Source organism: Centruroides sculpturatus, unplaced genomic scaffold (assembly GCF_000671375.1).
Source record: "Centruroides sculpturatus isolate CEXI.00-Female unplaced genomic scaffold, Cexi_2.0 scaffold1, whole genome shotgun sequence".
Taxonomy (NCBI): domain Eukaryota; kingdom Metazoa; phylum Arthropoda; class Arachnida; order Scorpiones; family Buthidae; genus Centruroides; species Centruroides sculpturatus.
Window position 1 is genome coordinate 1,278,598 of NW_019384326.1, and position 23,159 is coordinate 1,301,756.

The window sequence follows — 23,159 nt, forward strand, 5'->3', positions numbered from 1 at the left end:
AAAAATGAATAAATCATTTTTATTATCATTTTTAATTAATTTTTTCGCCATATTTATATAATATTTTTTTTTATTATTTAATAAATTCAAGATATAAAATGTATTTCATTTATGTTTCTTTTACGTTTAACTAATTTGTCCGTTAGTAAAAACGTCACTTACAGCAATATAAATATACCAATAAAATTACTTATATTAAAGATTAGAAATACCTCTTAATATAAGTAATTTGATTGGTTTATCCATATTGTTGCAGAGGCAGGAAAACATACAAAATATTAAGGTTATATTATATTTAAAAACACTTTTAAAATGATAACAACAATTATTTTTACTCATTCAGGTCCTTTTTTTCAGGCCTATCTTACGTTCGACCAGGCCAACAACTGGTGTAGTATGGGACCTAACGTAATCAGGACAGACCACCCCCAAAAAATTCCTGGTGTTTTTGACTGCTCCCGGATTCTCCAGAGCGGTAGGCTGACATATACAGCTATTGGACTGGTAGAAATGATTATTATGAATAAAAAATCCAAATTATTTTATTCATTTATTTATATTTAAAAATATATGTCAGTTTCTGATTGTTTAAAATTGCGTTTTTTTTAACAATAATGTAAATTTTGTATTTTTAAAAAATGACAGAAAAATAAAACATTTTACATTGTTGTAACTGATTAGGTGATTAAAAAAACTCAAAAAGTACATCCAAACAAATAAATGACATTGACTTTTTATGAATAATTTGTCATTTTATAATAAATAAAAAGTAAATTAGTCAATATAACAGCATCAAAAATTTAATACAAAAAATGCAAATCATGACCCAGAAAACTAAATTTACTTTATTTTATTATCGAAAACACAATTGAATATTTTAAAATAAACAGTAAATTAATAAAATTTACGATTGATTTTTATTGATATTTCTAATAAATCATTCGATTTTTTTTTCAAATTTCAAAGTATTAAATTCTGTTCCACAGATATATCTCGTTACTGTATTAATTATATGTTAAAAGAACTCAGAATTCAGTAGTACAGGGCATTACTTTTTTTTTCCAAAACTTGTAATGGTGATGTATTCGTCATAATCTAAAAATTCTCTTCACGCCGAGTAGGCTTTTGAAAGAGCCTACACATTTCCTTGTGTACGAGCTTTACCAAAATCAGGCACTGACACAAGATGGCTGTCAATATTATATCGATTTTGTATTGCATTTCCTAGTCCAACTAGAAGGTGGATAACAAGTTGCCACAAAACATCCAGTGTAAGACGTGTGGGCTCATTTTCTTCACTAGAATTTGATGTACATCAAATCCACTTACAAAAGGCACAAAAACTCACTTTGATCTCTTAAATAAACATATAAGTAAGTTTACTTTTAAATGCACGGTAACGTGAATTAATCTGATGAAACGTGATATCGTCATAGACTTTTCTATCAAAGGGTATTAACCAGTTATTTTAACTCGTATGTCGTTTCCCTGTGAGGCAAATATAATTGCAATATTTCACAGTTATAATGAAAGGTTTCGATTTTCCCGCGAGTTCGTTATAAGCGTGAAAGGTCGTAATTAATTACAACTCAGTCACATGACGAGCAGCCATGTAACGTGACCCTCAAGGTGCAACCAAATAAGAAGAGTAAAAGTTGCTGAAAGAAAAAAATCAAAACCAAAAAAAAGTTAGCAGGAACAGGAAAAAATTAATTAATAAAATATTCAGCAAAAAGTAGAGCATTGAATATAAATTTATCCGTTTTTAAAATTGTAAAATTCGTTTTACTCTCAACCTGAATCGAGTAAAGATAATTTGTGAGTTAATTTAGAATTGATTACACCTTTATCAGATAATAAAGTATTCAAAAGTATAAGAACTAATGACATACATAATTTATAAGGCGATTATAATTTATTTATTAGCTGGAACTAAATATCTGAGAAACTACTTAAGTAATAATGATGATGTTTATTCTATAGAATACTTTTGGGGATATACAAAACAATAAAATGACCACCAAGAGGCCAAATAATCGACGACACTATTAAATTATATTGGATTTAAAGGATAATTTGCCACTTTCACTTTTTATTACTATTTTCAACATGGGAATATAACAATTTTACAAATTCCCTTGTTAAAATTTATAATTTTTTTTCCTGTTTTCCTATTTATGAACTTCTGATACTTAATGGTGTGCTAAAACATAGGAAAGAATAGTATAGAAACATAGGAGAGAATGTTAGAAAGAATAGTATAGAAATAAAGGAGAGGATGTTGGAAAGAATAGTATAGAAATAAAGGATAAGATGTTGGGAAGAAAAGTATAGAAATGTAGGAAAGATATGGGAAAGAATATATTTTATATTTTTCCACATAGGAAAAGCAATGACTACACTTACAGAATTTGTAGAATAGTAAGACAAATATAAGAATTTGTATATATTTAGGTTTTATCGAATGAAGAAAGAAGAAAAAGTATACTTTCACATCTCTTAGTACTCAGGAAAGTATTTTAAAAGGTAATTACATAAATTTTAGGAGTAAATATATATTTTAATCTCTATCTACTGACTACTACAATTGTTAATTAATCATATAATTAGTTAACAATTGATAGTATAATTTCAGTAGTTTCGATCAGTAAATATTAGTAGATATTTATTTTAAATTGTAAAATAATTTTATACAGTAGAGGGATTATATCAGTAAATTTTCATAGTGAAATTTGACATTGATCAATTGTCAGATGCTACTGAAATATGATAAGGATAACTTTGTAGAAAATAGCGATACTTGACAATCGTCAATTGCTAGATGTTAATGAGACGTGACAATGGTAAATCTTCACATACTTGGGAGATGGTAATGGCTAGTTTTCAGAAACTAATGAGATGTGGCAGTGGTCAGTTTTCAGATGCTAGCGAAACGTGGCAGTGGTAAATTTACAGGCTTTAATGAGGCATGACAATGGTAAATTTTCAGAAACTACTGAGATGTGGTAATGATCAGTTTCTAGATACTGCTGGAGGTGGTAATGATCAGCTTCCAGATAGTAGTGAAAGATAGAGAAAGGTAGCAATGATTAGTCAATCTCCAGATATTAATGAAGAGTGGCGATTTCCAGATACTAGTGTAAGGTACCAATGGTAAACGTACAGATACTGGTGAAGAATGGTAAGTGTCACTTTCCAGATACTAAAAGATGGTGATAATCAACATATATAGGTAATAGTCTATATACCAGTGAATGGGGAACTTTCATATACTAGTGAGGGTGGCTACAGGTAACTTCTATATACTAGTATAAGGTAGAAATAGGTAGCTTCTATATATTAGTATAAGGAAGTGATAGATAGTTTCATATACTACTGAAGAATAACAATTTTCTTCCTCCATATACTAGTTAAACCTATAAATGGATGAATCAATGAAAAATAAAGTAAAAATATATTAGAATAAAATAATAAAAGATAGAAAAGAAACATCGAATTGCAAAATTTTATGATATTTTTTTTCTCCCAAATACTATTTTCTAAAGGTTTTTCTTTTTATATTAAATTATATATATTAAAGCTATTCCATAATAAATAATATAAATTTCTACCAGATGAAACACGACACAATTTTCATTTTAAATGCTGAAATTCTAGGTTTCTTCCTTTTTGTATCTGCAAATTTTCTAACTTTGAAACTTTTAACAATATGTCGTGCAAGTTTCATAATCCCCCCTATACATGTTTGATTGATATAGAGTGTTTTTAGACTTATGAATAATGTATAAGGTATTATCTTTCAGATAAAAACTATTGTATTGTATGAGAAACAATTTTTTTTTTCGTCTGTGGAATTTTTTTTTCTTTTATTTCCGTTAAAAATTTCTTCTATATTTTTATTTTACAAGAAAAATTTTTATGGTTTCTTCCTTGTTCATTCAACTAAAAGGAACTTTAACGAATCATATTCGACTCCATCTTGGAATGAGATGCGACGAGTCAACGCGTCGCATGCCAACGTGTCGCTACACATTATTATTTTCAATTTTTTTTAGTAAAATAATGCAAATTTAAAAGAATAAATAAATAAACATTTTAAAACTTTAAATTCTTCTAAAAATTTATTTTAAGTCTTTTTTACTTGAATATAAATAATAATCTTCGCTCCTACAAATCAACATTATGACAGAGAAATGACGTTTTTTTTAATAATAAATTTATTTTTACGACATCAATTTGAATAATTTTTAATTTATTAATATTAAAATATTAAAATAAATTATGTAATATAATATAATATGCAAAATTAATTGGCTAAATAGCTCTAAATTATCTTAAGTGTCGCGTCGTAGCGTTAAAACAAGCGACGCGAAATAAAAAATTTTGCTCTTAAAATCTTTTAAAAAATAAAAATTTATTATATTATTTTTCAATTTATTAAATATAAACAATTAAAATATCGTAAACAACTTAATTTAATAATTTAAAGTTTAGAATTATATTATTTCTTTTTTTAAATTGCGTCGCGTCGCGTTGCGGCGTCAACGTAAGCGACGCGAACTGATAAACTTGTACGTTATTAAACTTCTAATTAATAAATTCATTATCAAAATAGATATTTAAATGTAATTCTCTTGAAGTTAATACCTTTTTAAAGTATTAATTTTCATCAAAGTTTTTAGATTTAACTCCATTAGATAATGTTAATGGAGTTAAACGTGATAACTCCATTAAGTAAATTTAACAACAAGAATTAATTTTAAAATAAATAATAAATAATTTAAATAATATTTAATGATTTTTATGGCCAAAACAAAAAACTAAGAAATAATTGGCTAATATTTAATGTTTTTAAAAATTTTTCTCTCGTGTTATAGTACATGACCCACGCTTTACTAAAGCAAAACCTTTAAAAATTTATATAAAAACTTACTTTAAAGATAGTTTAAGTTTATGAATACTCAAAAATTTATTGCTAAATGCCCTTATTTTCTTAGATGATCTCTAAAACCTTTAGTAAGATATCATATAATGTTTCATAAATCGAGTTAACAATGAAGATCCCTCACATTGTAAGTTCTGCAGTAGAGTTTGATCCTCTGAGGGATAATAAGAGATTCTTAAGAAGATATATCAGTTTTAGAGACTTATAAGGAACTTTCTGATGTACTTTCATAAACATATATGACCTTATTTTGTATACTACATCTAAAATTCTACGTTATATGATTACTGAGGAAAATCTTCTAGATAAGCGTATTGATGATAGTAAACACCTTCTAAAGTAATTTACTGTACATACTTGTACATAATCTTGCTTAAAATAGGTGTTTAACCGAGTGTACAAATTAATTTCTGGAAATAATTCGTTCACTGACTTCCTGAAGTTGACAAAGTATCGTGATAAGTAATAAATGTGGTAGATAAATCGATGAGAATTGGGATCACTCTATTCCTCATAATTCTTCATTTTATGTGTTTTAGGAGGATTTTTTCCGAAAATTGGGACCTTAATGAGTAATATTTTTCTTAATTTTACCCATAACTGACAGACAAAACGTACAGTTTACTTAGAAAAGGCGTGTAATAATACAACTGTAGGTATATTTATTAAAATAATTATCTGCAAAAGAGCTACTTTATGAGCTGTGTATCAAGTGAAAGCTCAAAATTGTGAACTTGATTTGAGTTTAAGCATAAAATTTAAGATGTATTTACTAATTTAATTGAAAAATATATAAAATAATCTAAAAATTAATACACTTATAAATTAATTCTATATATTATATCATTAAATAAGTATCAAAATATTATCCATTCTAAACAATTAATATTATTTATATTTGCTTTTTGAGGCCTTTAATTCGCAAAACCAATGCAAATTTTTAATTAAATTCGCAATAAAATAAAATAATTTCTGCAGGGAAGAAGAAATTAATCTGAAATTTTCATTATTTTTTCCTTAAAAAAAAAACATTACTTTAAACCTGTAAAATGATGTTTAAATTCAATTTAAGATAAGCATAGATTTGATTTCTGCTAAATCAAATCAAATATATACAAATAAATCGAGTAAACAAACAAAAATTCTTTAACTAATTAACAGTTTATACATTAAAAGTACTGTAATTCCATAAAAATTTTATAATTTAATTCATTAAAAGAAGGAAGAAAGAAGGAAAGAAATTACGTGTAATGAAATATTTAACCTAATTAATAAATACTTTAAAATAATTAAAAGAAATTCAAATTAAGAAAATTTATATGTTTAAACATAGAAAAATCGAAAAATTAATGTGTTGAGAGCTTAAAATATAAAGAATTTTTAACAAATTATAATTTTTTTGACAGCATCAAAGTCTAAACAATTTTAAAAGATCATTATTGACGTCAGTCATTAAAAAAATGTGCTGAAAACTCTAATTTTTGAAGCTCCTAAGGGTATTGAATATTAAATATTATATTAAAAAAAATAATTTTAAAGCTATTCTCACAAATTCTAAAAATATTATTTGTAGCTGTACAGTAAAATTTTTCGATTTATCTACATTCACAAACATCCAGAGATATATACTTTAACGCACATACAGACACACACACACGCATACAAACTGAAAGAATTTTGTTCCATTTTCCTTTCTTAAAAATAATTCAAATTTTTGTTCGTAAATTACTAGAAACATTCCAGAAATGTTACAAATTCAATTTGTTTGCGAATCATGTAGAAGAATCAAAAATTCGCTTTTAGACAATTTATAAATATTAATATAAAATATTAGAGACGTAGAAGTAGAAGGAAAGAAAGGGGGAAAAATAATAATAATAATAATAAAATTTTCTATATAAAACATATAAAATGTTTCCTTAAATCTTCAAAGCATATATCATTCCATTATCAATTTAAGGTGAATTCAAGTTTAAAAAAAAATATATATATATTTAGGGAAATTGGGTGTGAATGTAACTTATTAAAGTGTAAACTCTATAAAATTTCCTTTATATAAAAGATTTTTGAAGAAAGTACCTAGCAAGTAAGACGTACCCTCATTTTATAGAAATTTCAATAAAAATATTAATGATAATTAGAAGTAAATTTAGCTTATTAACGTTTCCACTCTTTAATAAATCTTTTTACTGTGTTTAAAGTAAAATTTAATTAACAGAAGACTTTCAAAAATGGCAAAGATCACTCTAGATTTGAAGAATCATCCTCAATTTGAAACGGGAAATTTAATGATAATTAGAAGGAAATTAACTTAAAAACATGGATTTGAACGACCTTCAAATAAGCTGAGAAATATTAAAAATTGTGTATTAAATTTGGAGTCTTTTAATCTAATTTGTAATCTTTTTATATCGAAATAAACAGAGAAATAATTTATCTTGTTATCCGTTTAGAGAAACAAGTCAAAATTTATTAAAAGTCGGATAAAGTCAGAAATTATGTGGTTTATAGTTGATTAGAAGTCGATATATATGTGACTTACCAACTACTTCCAGATATCCAACTTGGCTTTTCATTGGAGAAGTATTAATTTGGCACATATACTCCCCGCTGTCTCTCTCTTCCACATCAGTGATGTGTAGCCACCAAGTCCTATGGCTATTATGAGATATGCTGTATCGCATATTGCGAGTTATAAGACGATCGTGTAGCGTAAGTAACGTGTGTCTATCTGTATGAATCCAAGCGACCTAAAAATATAAACAATTTTTATAATTATTTATTTTGTTACTATTGATATAACTGTATAAAAAATGGTGTAAAAATCAATTTTTATTGTTAAATATGACTTTAAACGACTTTAAACCAATTCAAACAAGTTTAAACTCGTATAAACTTGTTTAATTGTTGATTGTTCAAAGGAAAATGTTTTATTTCGTTCGTAATTGATCAAAATTTAATTTATTATTACGTAACAATCAGCGATTTATTCGAAATTTCAATTTGTTATTAACACTTTAAACAGCTGATGTAATTGATTATTATTTATGAAAATGATATTATAATTGTTTAAAATATTACAAATAATAATATATTATTTCTCGATTATACTTAATTGGAAATGAATAACAGAGACGCTCGTGGCGACGTTAAATCTTCACAAAAAATGAATTTTAAGTGTTTTAAACGATTAAAGTGGTGTAAAGTTTTACTTATAATAATCTTAATAATGTCTTTACTTTTAAAAAACGAATTATTTAGTTAATGGAGCAATTATTTCAATAATTTTTGCTCAGGATAATCACATTGTCGAGTGTTTTCTCGAGTCGCTCCTCATAAAAAAAAATCATTTAATATATTAAAAATAGACAAAACACAGAAAATTATAGTAAAAGAAGGTAAAATTTAATTAAAATTACTTTAAAAACATAGTTAAAATGTTATCAATTATAAAAATTCGCTCATGATTGTGGCTCTACTGTAAAAAGAATGGTTTAATTCATTAAAAATAGACAAAATATTTTGCAATTACAGCGAAAGAAGACAGAATTTGTTAAATTACTTTAAAAAGTTAGTTAAAATATCATAAATTACTTTAAAAGAAACCTAATAAAAGTTAGTTTAATAATAGGAGAAGGCACAGAACAATAAAAAAAACCCATCAATTATGTAAAAGAATAATAAAAAAAGGAAAGAGATCAATTAGAAAAACTTAATACAACTCAAGTTAACAGATTAATAAAAAAAAATAAAAGAAGTAGAAACTTTCCAATCTAAAATAATTAATAATTCAAGAACATTAAGTACGTTGTAACATACAAAAGTAAGAATAAAACAATGGAATATATATATAAAAAATACAAGAGGGCTTTCCCACTGATTAAATTCGAGTAAAACAAAAGACTTTAATCATCATAAAATACTTTAATTTCAATTTTATATATACATATATATAAACTCACTAATGAATAGGTAATTAGTTAGATTATCCACAACCAATAACATAGTTTACTAAACACAATCATTTATTAGATTTCTAGTAATACGTCATACAGAGAAATCAAACTGTATAACTACATTATAGTTGAAGCAATTCGAGTGGGAATCTAACCAATTCAACAGCCAAAACTATTGGATCGATGGTGGAGTGTATTAGTGGAGACACTGTGATTAATGACGCCTGTGACACAGATAACTTATTAGTTATAGATGGCTCCTAACGGGATAGTGGTCCTGGTCAGTCTGGCTTTTCCCTATGTCGTTACTTCGTCAACTCCCCATTTTCTTCCAAACTACTACCATCATTTCGCTCCATGCTTCATCTGAGTAAATCCTCAATAAGTTTACAAGATAAATGTGATTTTTTAATGGTTCCTTTTTTAAAATTTCTATGGTAATTGTATCAGAATTTCGGTTATTTTTTCGTAAAACTGTATAAAATAAAACTTTGTGGGGTTTTTTTGGGTTGTTGGTTAAGTTGTATTAGGACAGCAACCTCTGAAGATCTTGAAGACCTTTTACAGCAACCTCTAAAGATCATTAGAGGTTGCTGAAAATTGTTTTAATCTTCTTATATGACCTGTAAACAAGTTTACAGGTCATATAAGAAGATTAAAACAATTATAAAAGTCTTCTTTACATATATAAAATATAAATTTGCCCATTTTTTGTTGGTTGAGTTGTATTGGGGACTGTAAAGCAGTGCAAGTAAGTCTACTTTACAATACCAATCATCTTAAGAGTTTGCTGAGGGAAGGTCTTCATTTATACAAGTTTATAGATCATATAAGAAGATTAAAACAATTATACAAGTTTACTTTACAGCAGAAACCTGTATAGAACCTGTAGACTGATAGCTATGACTTTAAACAGTATAAAATATAGTTTAAATTTCTTCAGAATGATTATAGAATTTTTAAATTATTATAATTGATCAAGAAGAGCACTCGAGAACCATAGAGAATTTATGACCTTACAGTATTTATCCTGAAAGGTATAGGTCAGAGAAGGTCATAGGTCAGAGCAGAAGTATAAAGGACAGCTGAAAATTCTTCAAAATTTCTAAAACTATTAAATGATAAATGTATTACGAGGAGTAATCGAAAAATTGGGTAAAATAGAGTTTTGGAGTAGAGTCCTGACCTTTTGATATTGTTTTTGGAATTATGACCTTTATATTAGGTCTTAATCTACAGAATGTCATAGGTCACAACAAAAGATTAAGATTAAAAGAACACAGTATACAATTAAAGCTACAAGAGCTTCAAATGGTAAAGTAAAACTGTAGATATTGTAGATAATCACGCCTTCTTCTTGTTCTCCCTACTTCCTTGAACTGTTGAGTTATTTTTAATTATAATTATGTACTTTATGAACCAATTTATTAACATCATTTTTGTACAAATTTATGATTTGTTGCCTCTGAGAGGGTCTTGGAACATCGAAAAATGCACATTTTCTTCCAGTGCTACTAACAAAATTACAACATACAAGCATATTTAACATTATTTCCCATTTTCCTTATAATTTTCTAGAATTTTGTGCAGTTTCTCTCCCATTGCATCAGATAGAAGATGGTGTCAGGGTCATCACTAAATGGAGAAAAGGTTCAACCTTAACACGTGACTATTTATTGATTGTTGTACTTAAACCTTAAGCTTTAATTGTGTGACATTGAGATGTATTTTCACTTCGATTTGTTACTGTACAATTACAGAAATGTTCAGGTTTAAACACGTTCGAACAAGTTTAATTACGTTCAAACTTGTTAATTACAACAAATTAAAAAAAATGACGTGAGCAAAAAACAATGATAAAATACACCAAAATTACCAATTTTTTGTGCAATTTTGTGGGATTTAAAGTAGGAAAAATTTAATAAATATCATTTCTAAATTTGATTTAATTACATTATAGCCTGTATCAATCTTGCAAAATTTCTGGTGGTAATTATTTTGTAAAGGTACAATTTACTACGTGATTTTGCATATAATTCTACACAATTAACACTATTAATATTATTCAAAATTACTATAATTGCTCTTAAGTAAATATCAACGTTGGAAACGACTCTCTGAACGCATTTAATATTAATTAGCATGAATACAATCGAATTATTTATAAGGCAATTAATTGAATTTAATTGAATATAATCTATATAAGAATATTAAAGGGATAATTAATGAAAATTTAGTAAATTTACAATGTATTTTACATGATTTTTATCGAGTCTGAATGATGAGATGGTGGAATTTTTTCGGATAAAATCGATATTTTTCTGAATAATTACAAAAATAGAAGAAAGAATATCAAAGAATATGCTATTAGTTTTGTTTTCTGATCATTAAAATTGTTATTTATTTTAAAAAATTCAAGGAAAATTGTGTTTTTTTTTTTTTTAAGAATAACAGTCTGCAGTTCAATGTAATTCTATAGTCTCTACGTGAAAATATCGACAGACATTTTTAAATTTTGAACTTAAAATTTAANCGCCACCGCCAATGTACTTTTCTCGGCGTGTGATAAACGTGTATTAATTTAAAGGAATAATAAATGCATATCGATCGTCGAATTAATTGTGCTAGTGCATTTAGCGGCGTCACTTTTATCTCTAACGTGGCGCCGAAAAGACGGTTGTGTGTACTTTAAACTAATTGACATCTTTCGTTACAATATAAAAACTTTTACCGAGGTGGGTATCTTGGTAAAAGATAAATTTAAATTTGAGAAAATATGCGCGGTATATTGTTATTTATTTTAAAAAATTGAAATAAAATTGTGTTTTTTTTTTTTTAAGAATAACAGTCTGCAGTTCAATGTAATTCTATAGTCTCTACGTGAAAATATCGACAGACATTTTTAAATTTTGAACTTAAAATTTAAAATATTTCTTTTTGATTTTTAAAATACTGGTTTATTTAAACTTGTATTGTGAGTGAAACATTCAATTAAAACATAAAATCTTTACATAAATCTGCATAAATTAATACAGGCTGTAATTGTTTGATAACAGGGTAATTCGATAATAATGATGATAGTTTAATAAGCAATTCGAAGACAATAATCGTATAAAATGCAATTTTGAATAAGGAAATTAGAAATGTAATAGGACAATTTACAATATAGAACAGAAGAGTACAACCACTTGCATAGAAAGAAAAAAAAAAATAGAGCCAGTTACAGCATTGAAGACAAGTATAGCATACAGAACAAAGGAGAACGACAAAAGAATGTTACAGATAGTTATATCAATGTTATTTATTACATTTAATTAGTTTACGTTTGCATAGAGAAGAAGATATACACAATAGGTATAATAAGTAACATTGAACATAGTATGAAAGAAAGCTTAATACATCTTTGCACAAAAGCAAGCTAAACAAGAAGTATAAACAATATCCTCAATAATTATTCAAAAATTTATCATCATGAAAAGAAGCAAAGAAAACGTAAAGAAACACCACTTGAACACGTCAAGCTTGCATCAGATGCCAAGTTATCATCAAGGATATAACAGAATCAAGATAAGGAAGATGCAGATAAGAACATGATTGACAGAGGTAGAGAAATGAAATCTACTCATCTGATATTCAATACTTGCTTTATAGTTTTATGTATACGTGCATTTTTTATATATTATACACGACATTTTTATTATCTCCTTAATCAAAATAGTTCTTAACTTAATCGAATCTGAAAAACTAGAAGTTCCAACAACTAATGTCCAAACTAATGGAAGATAAAGCTGATTAATGTTACAAGTAGAACAGAGAAATGGTTTGATAATTAAAAGCAAAACAATGTTCAATATCTGGCAGTGTTCCATGCCATTAATATATCCCCGAATAGCGAAATTATCAAGGATTAACTAACGTCATGTACAACGTCAAATAAATACGAATCAATTGGATATTACACACAAAACATCGTTTATTTTTCCTTATAGAAAAGGAAATAAAATAATTTTCAATAAACAAAATATTACTTAATACTTTACGGGTGATAAATAAATCAAACATAATTCCTAAAGTGTAATAAATAAATAATAAATAATACCAAAAAATTATATATAAATAACGCAATGTCACACATTCCATCAATAGTGAAATCTTCCATAATTGATTCTGTACATTTTATGTAACGTTAAATAAATTATTCACTCAATAAATACAATTATAAAGATAAATATTACTCCTGAGAAAGCAAAACAAATACTTTTACTCCAATAGATACATTGAACCTGAAGAGATAATGTTAAGAAAACCTGAGGCTAAATAACGTCTATACACAACTTTCATGCTATTTACTACATTAGAAATACATTTTTAACCATTATATATTAATAAAATTTTAAATAATCAAGTGTAGCTTGATAATAAACATAATTGTTTCCTGTTTTCTAGCCTATAAATTTATTATAATGCGTACGAAACATGTTAATCACTGCAGCAGAATAAACAAAGTTAGGAAAGTAAAAATGTAAAAAAATAATAAATCTTATTAGAAAATATTGACTTTTTTCAGTATTTATTAATTCTAGAATGTGCATTTATAATATAGAGTAAGGAATTGTTGTAAGGTTCCAATAAGAGAACACTGAAACGTGTCACAATATGATAAAATATCTATAACTTTGGAGTGAAATATATGAAAATACTGTGGCTATTTACTGTATTTTTAAAAATATTTAAATATATCTATAATTTTTAATTGTTTATATTCGTTTTAAGAAGAGTTATAAACACTTTTTGCGTATATACAAGTGTTTACTATCAACTATCTCGAAGTATTTATGCCATTAACACCCAAATAATTGTAAAATCTAACATAAAATTATACCGTTTTCAATTAAAAACTATACTTTTAGCATATAAAAATGTATAATATAGTTTAACATAGCTTTAAAAATATGTTAAGTACGACCAAAAAATATATTAAATTACAGTTTGCTACTAGTATAGTTGCTAGATGTAGCTATTGTATCGTTATATTAAAGCACTAACTTAGTAAAAAATTGTTTTTAGTGTTTAAACTATACATTTTAACGCTTATAAATCAAATTTTTTAGCGCTTAAACACCACTTTCTTGTGTTTAAATTATATTATTTTCGCGCTTAAATTACACTTTTATAGCTTAAACCACACTTTCTAAAGGTTAAACTACACTTTCTAGCACTTAAACTGTAATTTTAGAGCTTGAACTGTATTTCTCAGAGCTTAAACCAAAGTCACTAGTGCTTAAACTATAATTTTAGGCTTGAACCATAATTCTTAGAGCCTAAAACTAGCCACCTTCTGGAGCTTTAACCGCAATTTATAGTTCTTAAACTATACTTTCTAGAGCTTAAACTCCACCTTGTAGTATTTGAGTCCTACTATCTAGCGCTTAAACCCAATTTTCTAGCGCTGAAACCTTACATTCTAGCGCCTAAACGCGTTTAACAATCTTCAAAAGTAACTACCGAAAATAAATCGACGTTACACAGTTCGATTCTCGAAATATTCCCGTTAATTCTTACTGAAATTGCGTATTAATTATCATAATAATGATAAATAAGATAATAAAATTATCCGGCTGACTTGAGGGATTCACTTTAGCAAATCGCCATTGTTAACAAGTAAGAGAGAGAGAGAGAGAACTTTATAGTTTATATTGCATATCAAATTACTATGACATTATCTAGTTGATAATAATTTAAGTTGTCCAATTTTAAAGGGTGCAATAAATAGAAAGGAACAATCTCTGATATACGAAAGATGACGTGATGCTTTGGTAAATTAGTAACTTTACTGATTTACGATTTCATTCAATTACCAGGCGATGTTTGAATAATTTAAGAGCAACTTGTTGAAAATTTATTCATTCATTCTTTAAGTATTCGATGTATGGAGATTTTTAACACGTGCACTTTAACAAATTAATATATTTTAATCTTCTAAATGTTAAGTTTTCAACTTTTATAATATAATAAAATTTAATTGAATAAAGGTAAATTCCTTTACTTTTACTTTCTACGTGTGCGATTTCCATTAAATTAAAATTCTTAATGCGTTTTTAATTGTCGAGTTTTCTTCGTTTAAAGGCACTTTTTCGGGAGGGAATTAACTCGAATTTTGGAAGGTAAGTTAGAATTCGCATGCACTCGGTAAGTTTGCTGCTTATTGTTCAATTTTGTAGTGTTTTGTCTAGTGTTCGAGCTTTTGTTCTTCGTGTTTCGGTATCTAGCACGAAACCCACTACTCAATACTGGTTGCGGGTTAGCGCCTTGTCAAGTGGAATTTTCCGGGTTTTCTTCAAGTTTTTAAAGCCTAAATGAAGACTAAGTACTCCCTTCCACAGATGGCCCACGTGTCTCTTGCTGTATACAAATGTACCAAACCAATCTACCACGAATCTTCTATTGTTCTTGAATTACTAATCTGTGTTCCATCTTGCAGCGGTCTCAAATTGCTATTCAGTGTTCATATTTGTATCTGGTGTTCCTTATCAAGTACTCGTATATTGTTACTTGGTGTTCAATTATCTACAGCTAGTGTTTTGTGTTCAATCCTCTTTCAGTCCTGTCTAGAGCCAAACCTTCCAATATTCCTGTTTTGTTATCTAGTGCTCGATTCTACTAATCTTAATGCTCAATATAGTGTTCAATATTACTGTATTGTACCCTAGCTTCCTTAATCTTTATATTGTTATTCACTGCTCAATCCTCGGATACACTTGTACTGCTCGAAGTTACTGAGTACTCAATCTTCTGATGCTCCTGTTGGTAACCAAGAGGTTCCGTTTTCTGAACACTGGGAGTACGGTCGTGGGTTCACTCTTCGCCCGGACAGGCTGGTCACTTGAAGTTTTCCGGGTTTCCTCCACATCTGTAATGCCTGAATAGGGGCCAGTTACCTTTAAAAATCCTCCCGGAAGGCATCTTCCTAGGCAGATCGCTCAAGTGTTGCATGTTGCGTTGCCGTAATTTAAGAAAACAAACAATCCTGTTTGTGAGAAATGCTCAACAGTCTTCTACTGTTCATCATCATTCTTTAATGCTATGAAAACGACTGTTTAACAATTTACTGAACATCCAACACATGATTCCAGTACACATTTGAAGCTTATTAATTCTTGAAAGGCTCTTTCTCTATCTCCAATTTAAGTTTATAATTTAAAAAAAAAAACATTAAAGAGTAAAACCCTTAATAACTTATTTATAGTTAATTTTAATTAATTCCGTAAAATTTTTATGATATAAAAGGACTTTAAACAGTGGCAAATTATAACCTAAATTTAAAGCGATCTACTTTAAAGGGGATCTTAATTATAAAAAGACGAACTTTTTAAAGGATCTTAATTACTTTGGAACTTGATTAGAATTAAATACTAAGTTATATTTAATTTGTTTTCATAATAAAAATGATATTTTCTTTTCGAAGCAACCAGATTAATTGAAGATGAATATTGGGAACATCAAGAGGAATTACTCCAGGATCGTCTCCATCACGTAAACGTAACGAAGAATAAATTTCTTATTTATTAATTAAACATTATTACTAAATCAATTTAATTATAAATTACACTCGAAGCGAGCCACAGCATAAACTTGTTTCGGTTGTTAATCATAATTTTAAGACTTTTCAATTGGCGTGATGCTTCAGGCCGTTTATAAATCGCCCATTTCGTACAGAACTGAAGCACTTTATAAAGTCGTAACAAATGGAATTGTATATTCAACCATCTGTTCAACAATCCATCCTTTAAATGGCTACTCGAGTTTTCAAAAGCTACAGTAAACAGCTCATCTGTTGAACTTATCCACTGATGCAAAGCGATCCATTCAATATAAGCTGCATCAGCTGTTTAGATGGATATACTGAATTTTCTTTGGTGATAAAGTAAATACTAAACATTAAATCAGACTTAGAAAACATTTATCAGTACAAAAAAATGAAATTTTCGATTATTTTTCTTTGGTAGGGTTAAATTTTCTATTATTTTTGTGGCATCTCTGCAGTATCTTGTAATGAATCAGAGGAGTATTGTGTTCAGAAGAATTATGAAGCAATATGCATACAGTACTTTTATTTTATGTAATTCTTTAATAGGAAGTGCCACGTACATACTTCATACACAAACACTCAGTTTAATACCCATATATAAGAATTCTCACGTTCGTAGTATGTATCATAGATCTTATGGTATGGCAACTAATTCGAGATTCGTGTATACGTATCTATCCATCTATATAAAATTCATAATCCATATACTTACTTTCATATCGTACAATTTATGAATGGGAAGTGCTATGTTTATGCTTCATGTACCAACACTCAGTTTAGTGTTCCTAGACAAGAACTATCAAAGCAAATTATGATATGACATCCAATTCAAAATCAATAGAAATGAAGAACTATGTTGATCGTATATGCAACAGAACTATAACAGTTACCATGTTCACAGCTCTTGTACAATGTTTCCACTTACCACAGAATCCATTTCACTACGATCTACAGTTACCATGTTCATACCTCTTGCAAATGCTGCCATTTGCAAGAGGTATGAACATGAAACATATCCCAAAATCCATTTCAGTATCAGCTACAGTTACCATATCCACAGTTCATAGATCACAATTACAAGATTCAAAAATTGATTATATGGTACAGTGAGAGGTACAGTACAAATAGAACCACTGATTAAGAACGTAACATAGATGGTACAATGACGTAGCATCCTACGTCATTGTACCATCTTTACTACGTATTATAACATCTCAAGAATCAGCGAGCATATAATTGAATTTTTAACAGAATATTTCCCATTTTTAACCAAAATTTAAACATAAAATAAGACATCGCGACACGTCTCTTAATGAAAATTTGACATATTAATTAGTAATAAAAGATATAAATTATCATTTACTACTTAATTACTTTTGATTTTATATCTATAAATTCTTGGAATTAATGAAGCAAATAAATTATCGTTTTAATTTCATTTAACTTAATTTTAATAGCTTTAAATAATGTTTACTTTTATGCACGAATAGGCCTATACATTTAAACTAATGAAGTGAATGAAATTTCACATGCAAAATTCAAAGCTAATTTGAAGTGTTTTTAACACATATATTTAACATAAAATTATTCATTTTTAATTTATTTATCTGTGTAAATTGAGAAATTGCTTTACTCTAGTTCACTCCTCTCCTTAAAAGCAAGGGAGTAAATTCTTTTCCTTTATTCTAAGGGGTAGGATTTACTTTACTGTACTATAAGTGGGTCTATACTTTACTGTGCTGTACTGTAAATAGGTCTATACTTTACTGTGCTGTACTGTAAGGAGTTCTATACTTTACTGTGCTGTACTGTAAGGAGTTCTATACGTTACTGTCCTGTACTGTAAGAGGGTAGATACTTTACTGTGCTTAAGCACAAGTTACAAGGGGAATACATATTACTGTACTTAAAAACAAGAAGACGAATTTTTTTCTGTTACTCTAAGAGTGTAGAATTTACAGTACTATAAGATTACGATATTTTACTGTATTTTACTAAAAGGGATAGATACTTTACTATAAAGGGGTAAGTACTTTACTGTAGACATTAAAAAGTGAAAGTCATCGAAATCAATGACTTAAACTTTTCTAATCTGTTTGTTAGAGAATTTTACAACCAACGACATTTTTAACGACTCATCCGTATGCATAGGAGGTCTTTAGTATACATTACTTTAATCGCGGCCCACATCACTAACTTGTGCTATTTTCATTCGTAACTAATTCTCCACAACTTAGTGAAGTAAAATCCTTCCTTTTTTCATTCATTTGAATATTTTATAAAGAAAAAACAGAAGATTTCTGACCTTCTCTAAGAAATTACCTCGATAATAAAGTATTATTAAACAGAGGTTTAACCCATTGTTCCATAACAAGAAGTGAGTATTATCTGCTGTTTAATTTAATAAAATAAATTAAAAATACGGAAATTAGCTCACGAAGCAATTAAATTGGTAAACTTATAAATATCTTGCAAGCATTATTGATGTAAACTGGTTTTCAGATGCTATTAGTTTAGGCCGTTTAGTTTGCGAGAAAACTTAAGGACAGGCAAACGGACGGGCATATAAATAGCTAGAGTGGTGTGCAAAGAGAATACAAAATATCAACTGTTTAGCCTGTTTAGTTTTCGAAATAGATGCGATTTTCTGTGCCATTTTTTTTATAAGAAAAATGATGGATAAGGTTTAATATAAAATTCTGTGAAGAAACCCTGTCTTTGATATCCCTAGAAATCTCAACTGTCTAAAGTCTTCTAGTTTTTGAGAAATTTTGCGGATAGACAACCAGCCGGAAAGATGAAATCACAAAGAAAGAGAATGTGAAAGATAAGATAAATAAATATTTAGTTGTTAATAATAAAATAATGCGTACGGAGTAATTTTTGGATTTTTTCATATTAAAAAAACGCAAAATAACAGAATAAAAATTAAAAATCTGTTTTTTATAAGTCAAAATACGCGATTTTAAGGAAATATTGCGCAAAAACGTAAGAAAAATAGTAAAAATTTGGCCAAAATAATGTGCAATTCTAGCAAAAAATTCGCCAAAATAATGCGGTAAAATGGCAAAAATTTGATTAAAAATTATATAAAATAAGAAAAAAAATCAACAAAATAGTAATTAATTTTGACAAAATAACACTACAAATGATTTAATAATTGTTTTCAAAAACAAAAAAAAACGAAATAAATTACATCAAAAATTAATTTATAGTAAACAAAATTAGTAGAATTTATCAGAAAATGGAAAATTCTGTCGAATAATAACGGAAATTTAACAAAAATTTAGAATATAAACCGTAAGATTTTTGTAATTTTATCTTGTTATCGTCCTCAAATAATCATCCTCATCAATGATTATAGTGATGCAGAACTGAGAAAACAATAAAGATGGTATCAACAGAGTATATTATCGTTGTATAGAATTACTAATACCGNGAAATAAAATAATTTTCAATAAACAAAATATTACTTAATACTTTACGGGTGATAAATAAATCAAACATAATTCCTAAAGTGTAATAAATAAATAACTAAAATTGGCAATATACTAATTACGCTAAACAACACTTATGACTAATGATGAAAAGGATAATTACTTTCATTGTATTTATTATTGTAAGCATCATCGTGTACAATCATAATAGCTATCATCATTAACGATAGTGACGATGTTGATAATCGAGAATAAGATGAGAATGATTCATCATCATCGTCACATACACTAAAAGTCTTGAAGTTTAACTAATAAAAATGATCATGATGATGATGAGAGATAAAATAAGATCGATACATCGTCATCATCATCTTTATGATCTCATGCACTGAAAATCTTCAAGTTTATTTGATAAAGATGACCGTAATAAAGTAAAACAAATTTATCATCCAGAAAACTGGAGTAATTTCTTAATTTAAATCTTTAAAAAAAACAATTTTATTTTACTGGAAACCTTTAAAAAAAGTAGTGAAAAATTTCGAGGGGGGTTGGACGGTAGTAAATCAAGAATTTCGTCACAGGTGTCTTGGCGTTTGGCTTGTGTATGTTCATCGGAAGTGAAGCAAGAGAATTGATTTGCTGATCGACCTTCATAGTTCATCCATTGTTCCTATTTCTTCTTTTTCTTTCTAACTCTTTGGACACTTCGTAATCGGTCATTGCTACCGATTGTCCTCGATCTTATTCTCTGCACTGTTATGATCGGATTACTTTATTGATCGCCTTACTTTTCTGTGATTAAAGATCTTAACCGAGCGTACTCGTGGCGTGTCTGTCTGTCGGTATTTTCATCCAAAAAACAAATAAAAATCGAACTTTTCTAACTTCGCTTTAGCAACGGTGTTAACAATACTGCGTTTCAATCTATTAAATACAATCGAACCTGTGAACGACGGACGCTGAGGGAAACGTAAAAAAAAGGGCTGTCATTTGGTGGTTAATTTGTACGCGTTTTTTTTTTTAATTTAAAAATTTCTTTTTAGAGATGGCCGTTCTTTTCAAGTTATTAAATACTACTTAATATACAGAAAGCTAAAAAAATACATTTTTTGATAAATTAAACCAATGACTTTTACAAATATTTAAAAACAAAATTGCTGTTAAATAAAAATAAATAAATAAATAAAATTGGCAATATACTAATTACGCTAAACAACACAAATCACAAAGTGTAATAAATAAATAATAAATAATACCAAAAAATTATATATAAATAACGCAATGTCACGCATTCCATCAATAGTGAAATCTTCCATAATTGATTCTGTACATTTTATGTAACGTTAAATAAATTATTCACTCAATAAATACAATTATAAAGATAAATATTACTCCTGAGAAAGCAAAACAAATACTTTTACTCCAATAGATACATTGAACCTGAAGAGATAATGTTAAGAAAACCTGAGGCTAAATAACGTCTATACACAACTTTCATGCTATTTACTACATTAGAAATACATTTTTAACCATTATATATTAATAAAATTTTAAATAATCAAGTGTAGCTTGATAATAAACATAATTGTTTCCTGTTTTCTAGCCTATAAATTTATTATAATGCGTACGAAACATGTTAATCACTGCAGCAGAATAAACAAAGTTAGGAAAGTAAAAATGTAAAAAAATAATAAATCTTATTAGAAAATATTGACTTTTTTCAGTATTTATTAATTCTAGAATGTGCATTTATAATATAGAGTAAGGAATTGTTGTAAGGTTCCAATAAGAGAACACTGAAACGTGTCACAATATGATAAAATATCTATAACTTTGGAGTGAAATATATGAAAATACTGTGGCTATTTACTGTATTTTTAAAAATATTTAAATATATCTATAATTTTTAATTGTTTATATTCGTTTTAAGAAGAGTTATAAACACTTTTTGCGTATATACAAGTGTTTACTATCAACTATCTCGAAGTATTTATGCCATTAACACCCAAATAATTGTAAAATCTAACATAAAATTATACCGTTTTCAATTAAAAACTATACTTTTAGCATATAAAAATGTATAATATAGTTTAACATAGCTTTAAAAATATGTTAAGTACGACCAAAAAATATATTAAATTACAGTTTGCTACTAGTATAGTTGCTAGATGTAGCTATTGTATCGTTATATTAAAGCACTAACTTAGTAAAAAATTGTTTTTAGTGTTTAAACTATACATTTTAACGCTTATAAATCAAATTTTTTAGCGCTTAAACACCACTTTCTTGTGTTTAAATTATATTATTTTCGCGCTTAAATTACACTTTTATAGCTTAAACCACACTTTCTAAAGGTTAAACTACACTTTCTAGCACTTAAACTGTAATTTTAGAGCTTGAACTGTATTTCTCAGAGCTTAAACCAAAGTCACTAGTGCTTAAACTATAATTTTAGGCTTGAACCATAATTCTTAGAGCCTAAAACTAGCCACCTTCTGGAGCTTTAACCGCAATTTATAGTTCTTAAACTATACTTTCTAGAGCTTAAACTCCACCTTGTAGTATTTGAGTCCTACTATCTAGCGCTTAAACCCAATTTTCTAGCGCTGAAACCTTACATTCTAGCGCCTAAACGCGTTTAACAATCTTCAAAAGTAACTACCGAAAATAAATCGACGTTACACAGTTCGATTCTCGAAATATTCCCGTTAATTCTTACTGAAATTGCGTATTAATTATCATAATAATGATAAATAAGATAATAAAATTATCCGGCTGACTTGAGGGATTCACTTTAGCAAATCGCCATTGTTAACAAGTAAGAGAGAGAGAGAGAGAACTTTATAGTTTATATTGCATATCAAATTACTATGACATTATCTAGTTGATAATAATTTAAGTTGTCCAATTTTAAAGGGTGCAATAAATAGAAAGGAACAATCTCTGATATACAANACTCATTTTTATTTAAAACTTGATGTAAAAAAATAGAAGTGAAGTAGTAAAGAGATCATTAAAATTATTATTGCTATAGTCAGAATAGAATTTAGAATTGTTGTGGCCCTAAGCTATGACATATAAGAAGCAATACTTACTCCTCCATCAAATAATAATAAATTTAAACGATCAAGGCCTTAAGTTGTAATCTTGTAATGCGAGGCCTTAAACTGCAGCTTTATGATGTATGAAACATTAGTAGATAAGGCCTTCCATCTTATGTATTAGTAGATAAG

At 27.6% G+C, this 23,159-nt stretch overlaps 1 protein-coding gene across 1 annotated transcript in view; it reads right to left on the reverse strand.

The window, feature by feature from the left end:
- LOC111627765 (lachesin-like) overlaps positions 1-23,159 on the reverse strand; it is a 246,306-nt gene that overhangs the window by 60,789 nt on the left and 162,358 nt on the right. The window contains exon 3 of the mRNA XM_023371402.1: positions 7,488-7,695. Within this exon, the coding sequence (XP_023227170.1) occupies positions 7,488-7,695 (208 nt within the window). The remainder of the gene's footprint in view (positions 1-7,487; positions 7,696-23,159) is intronic.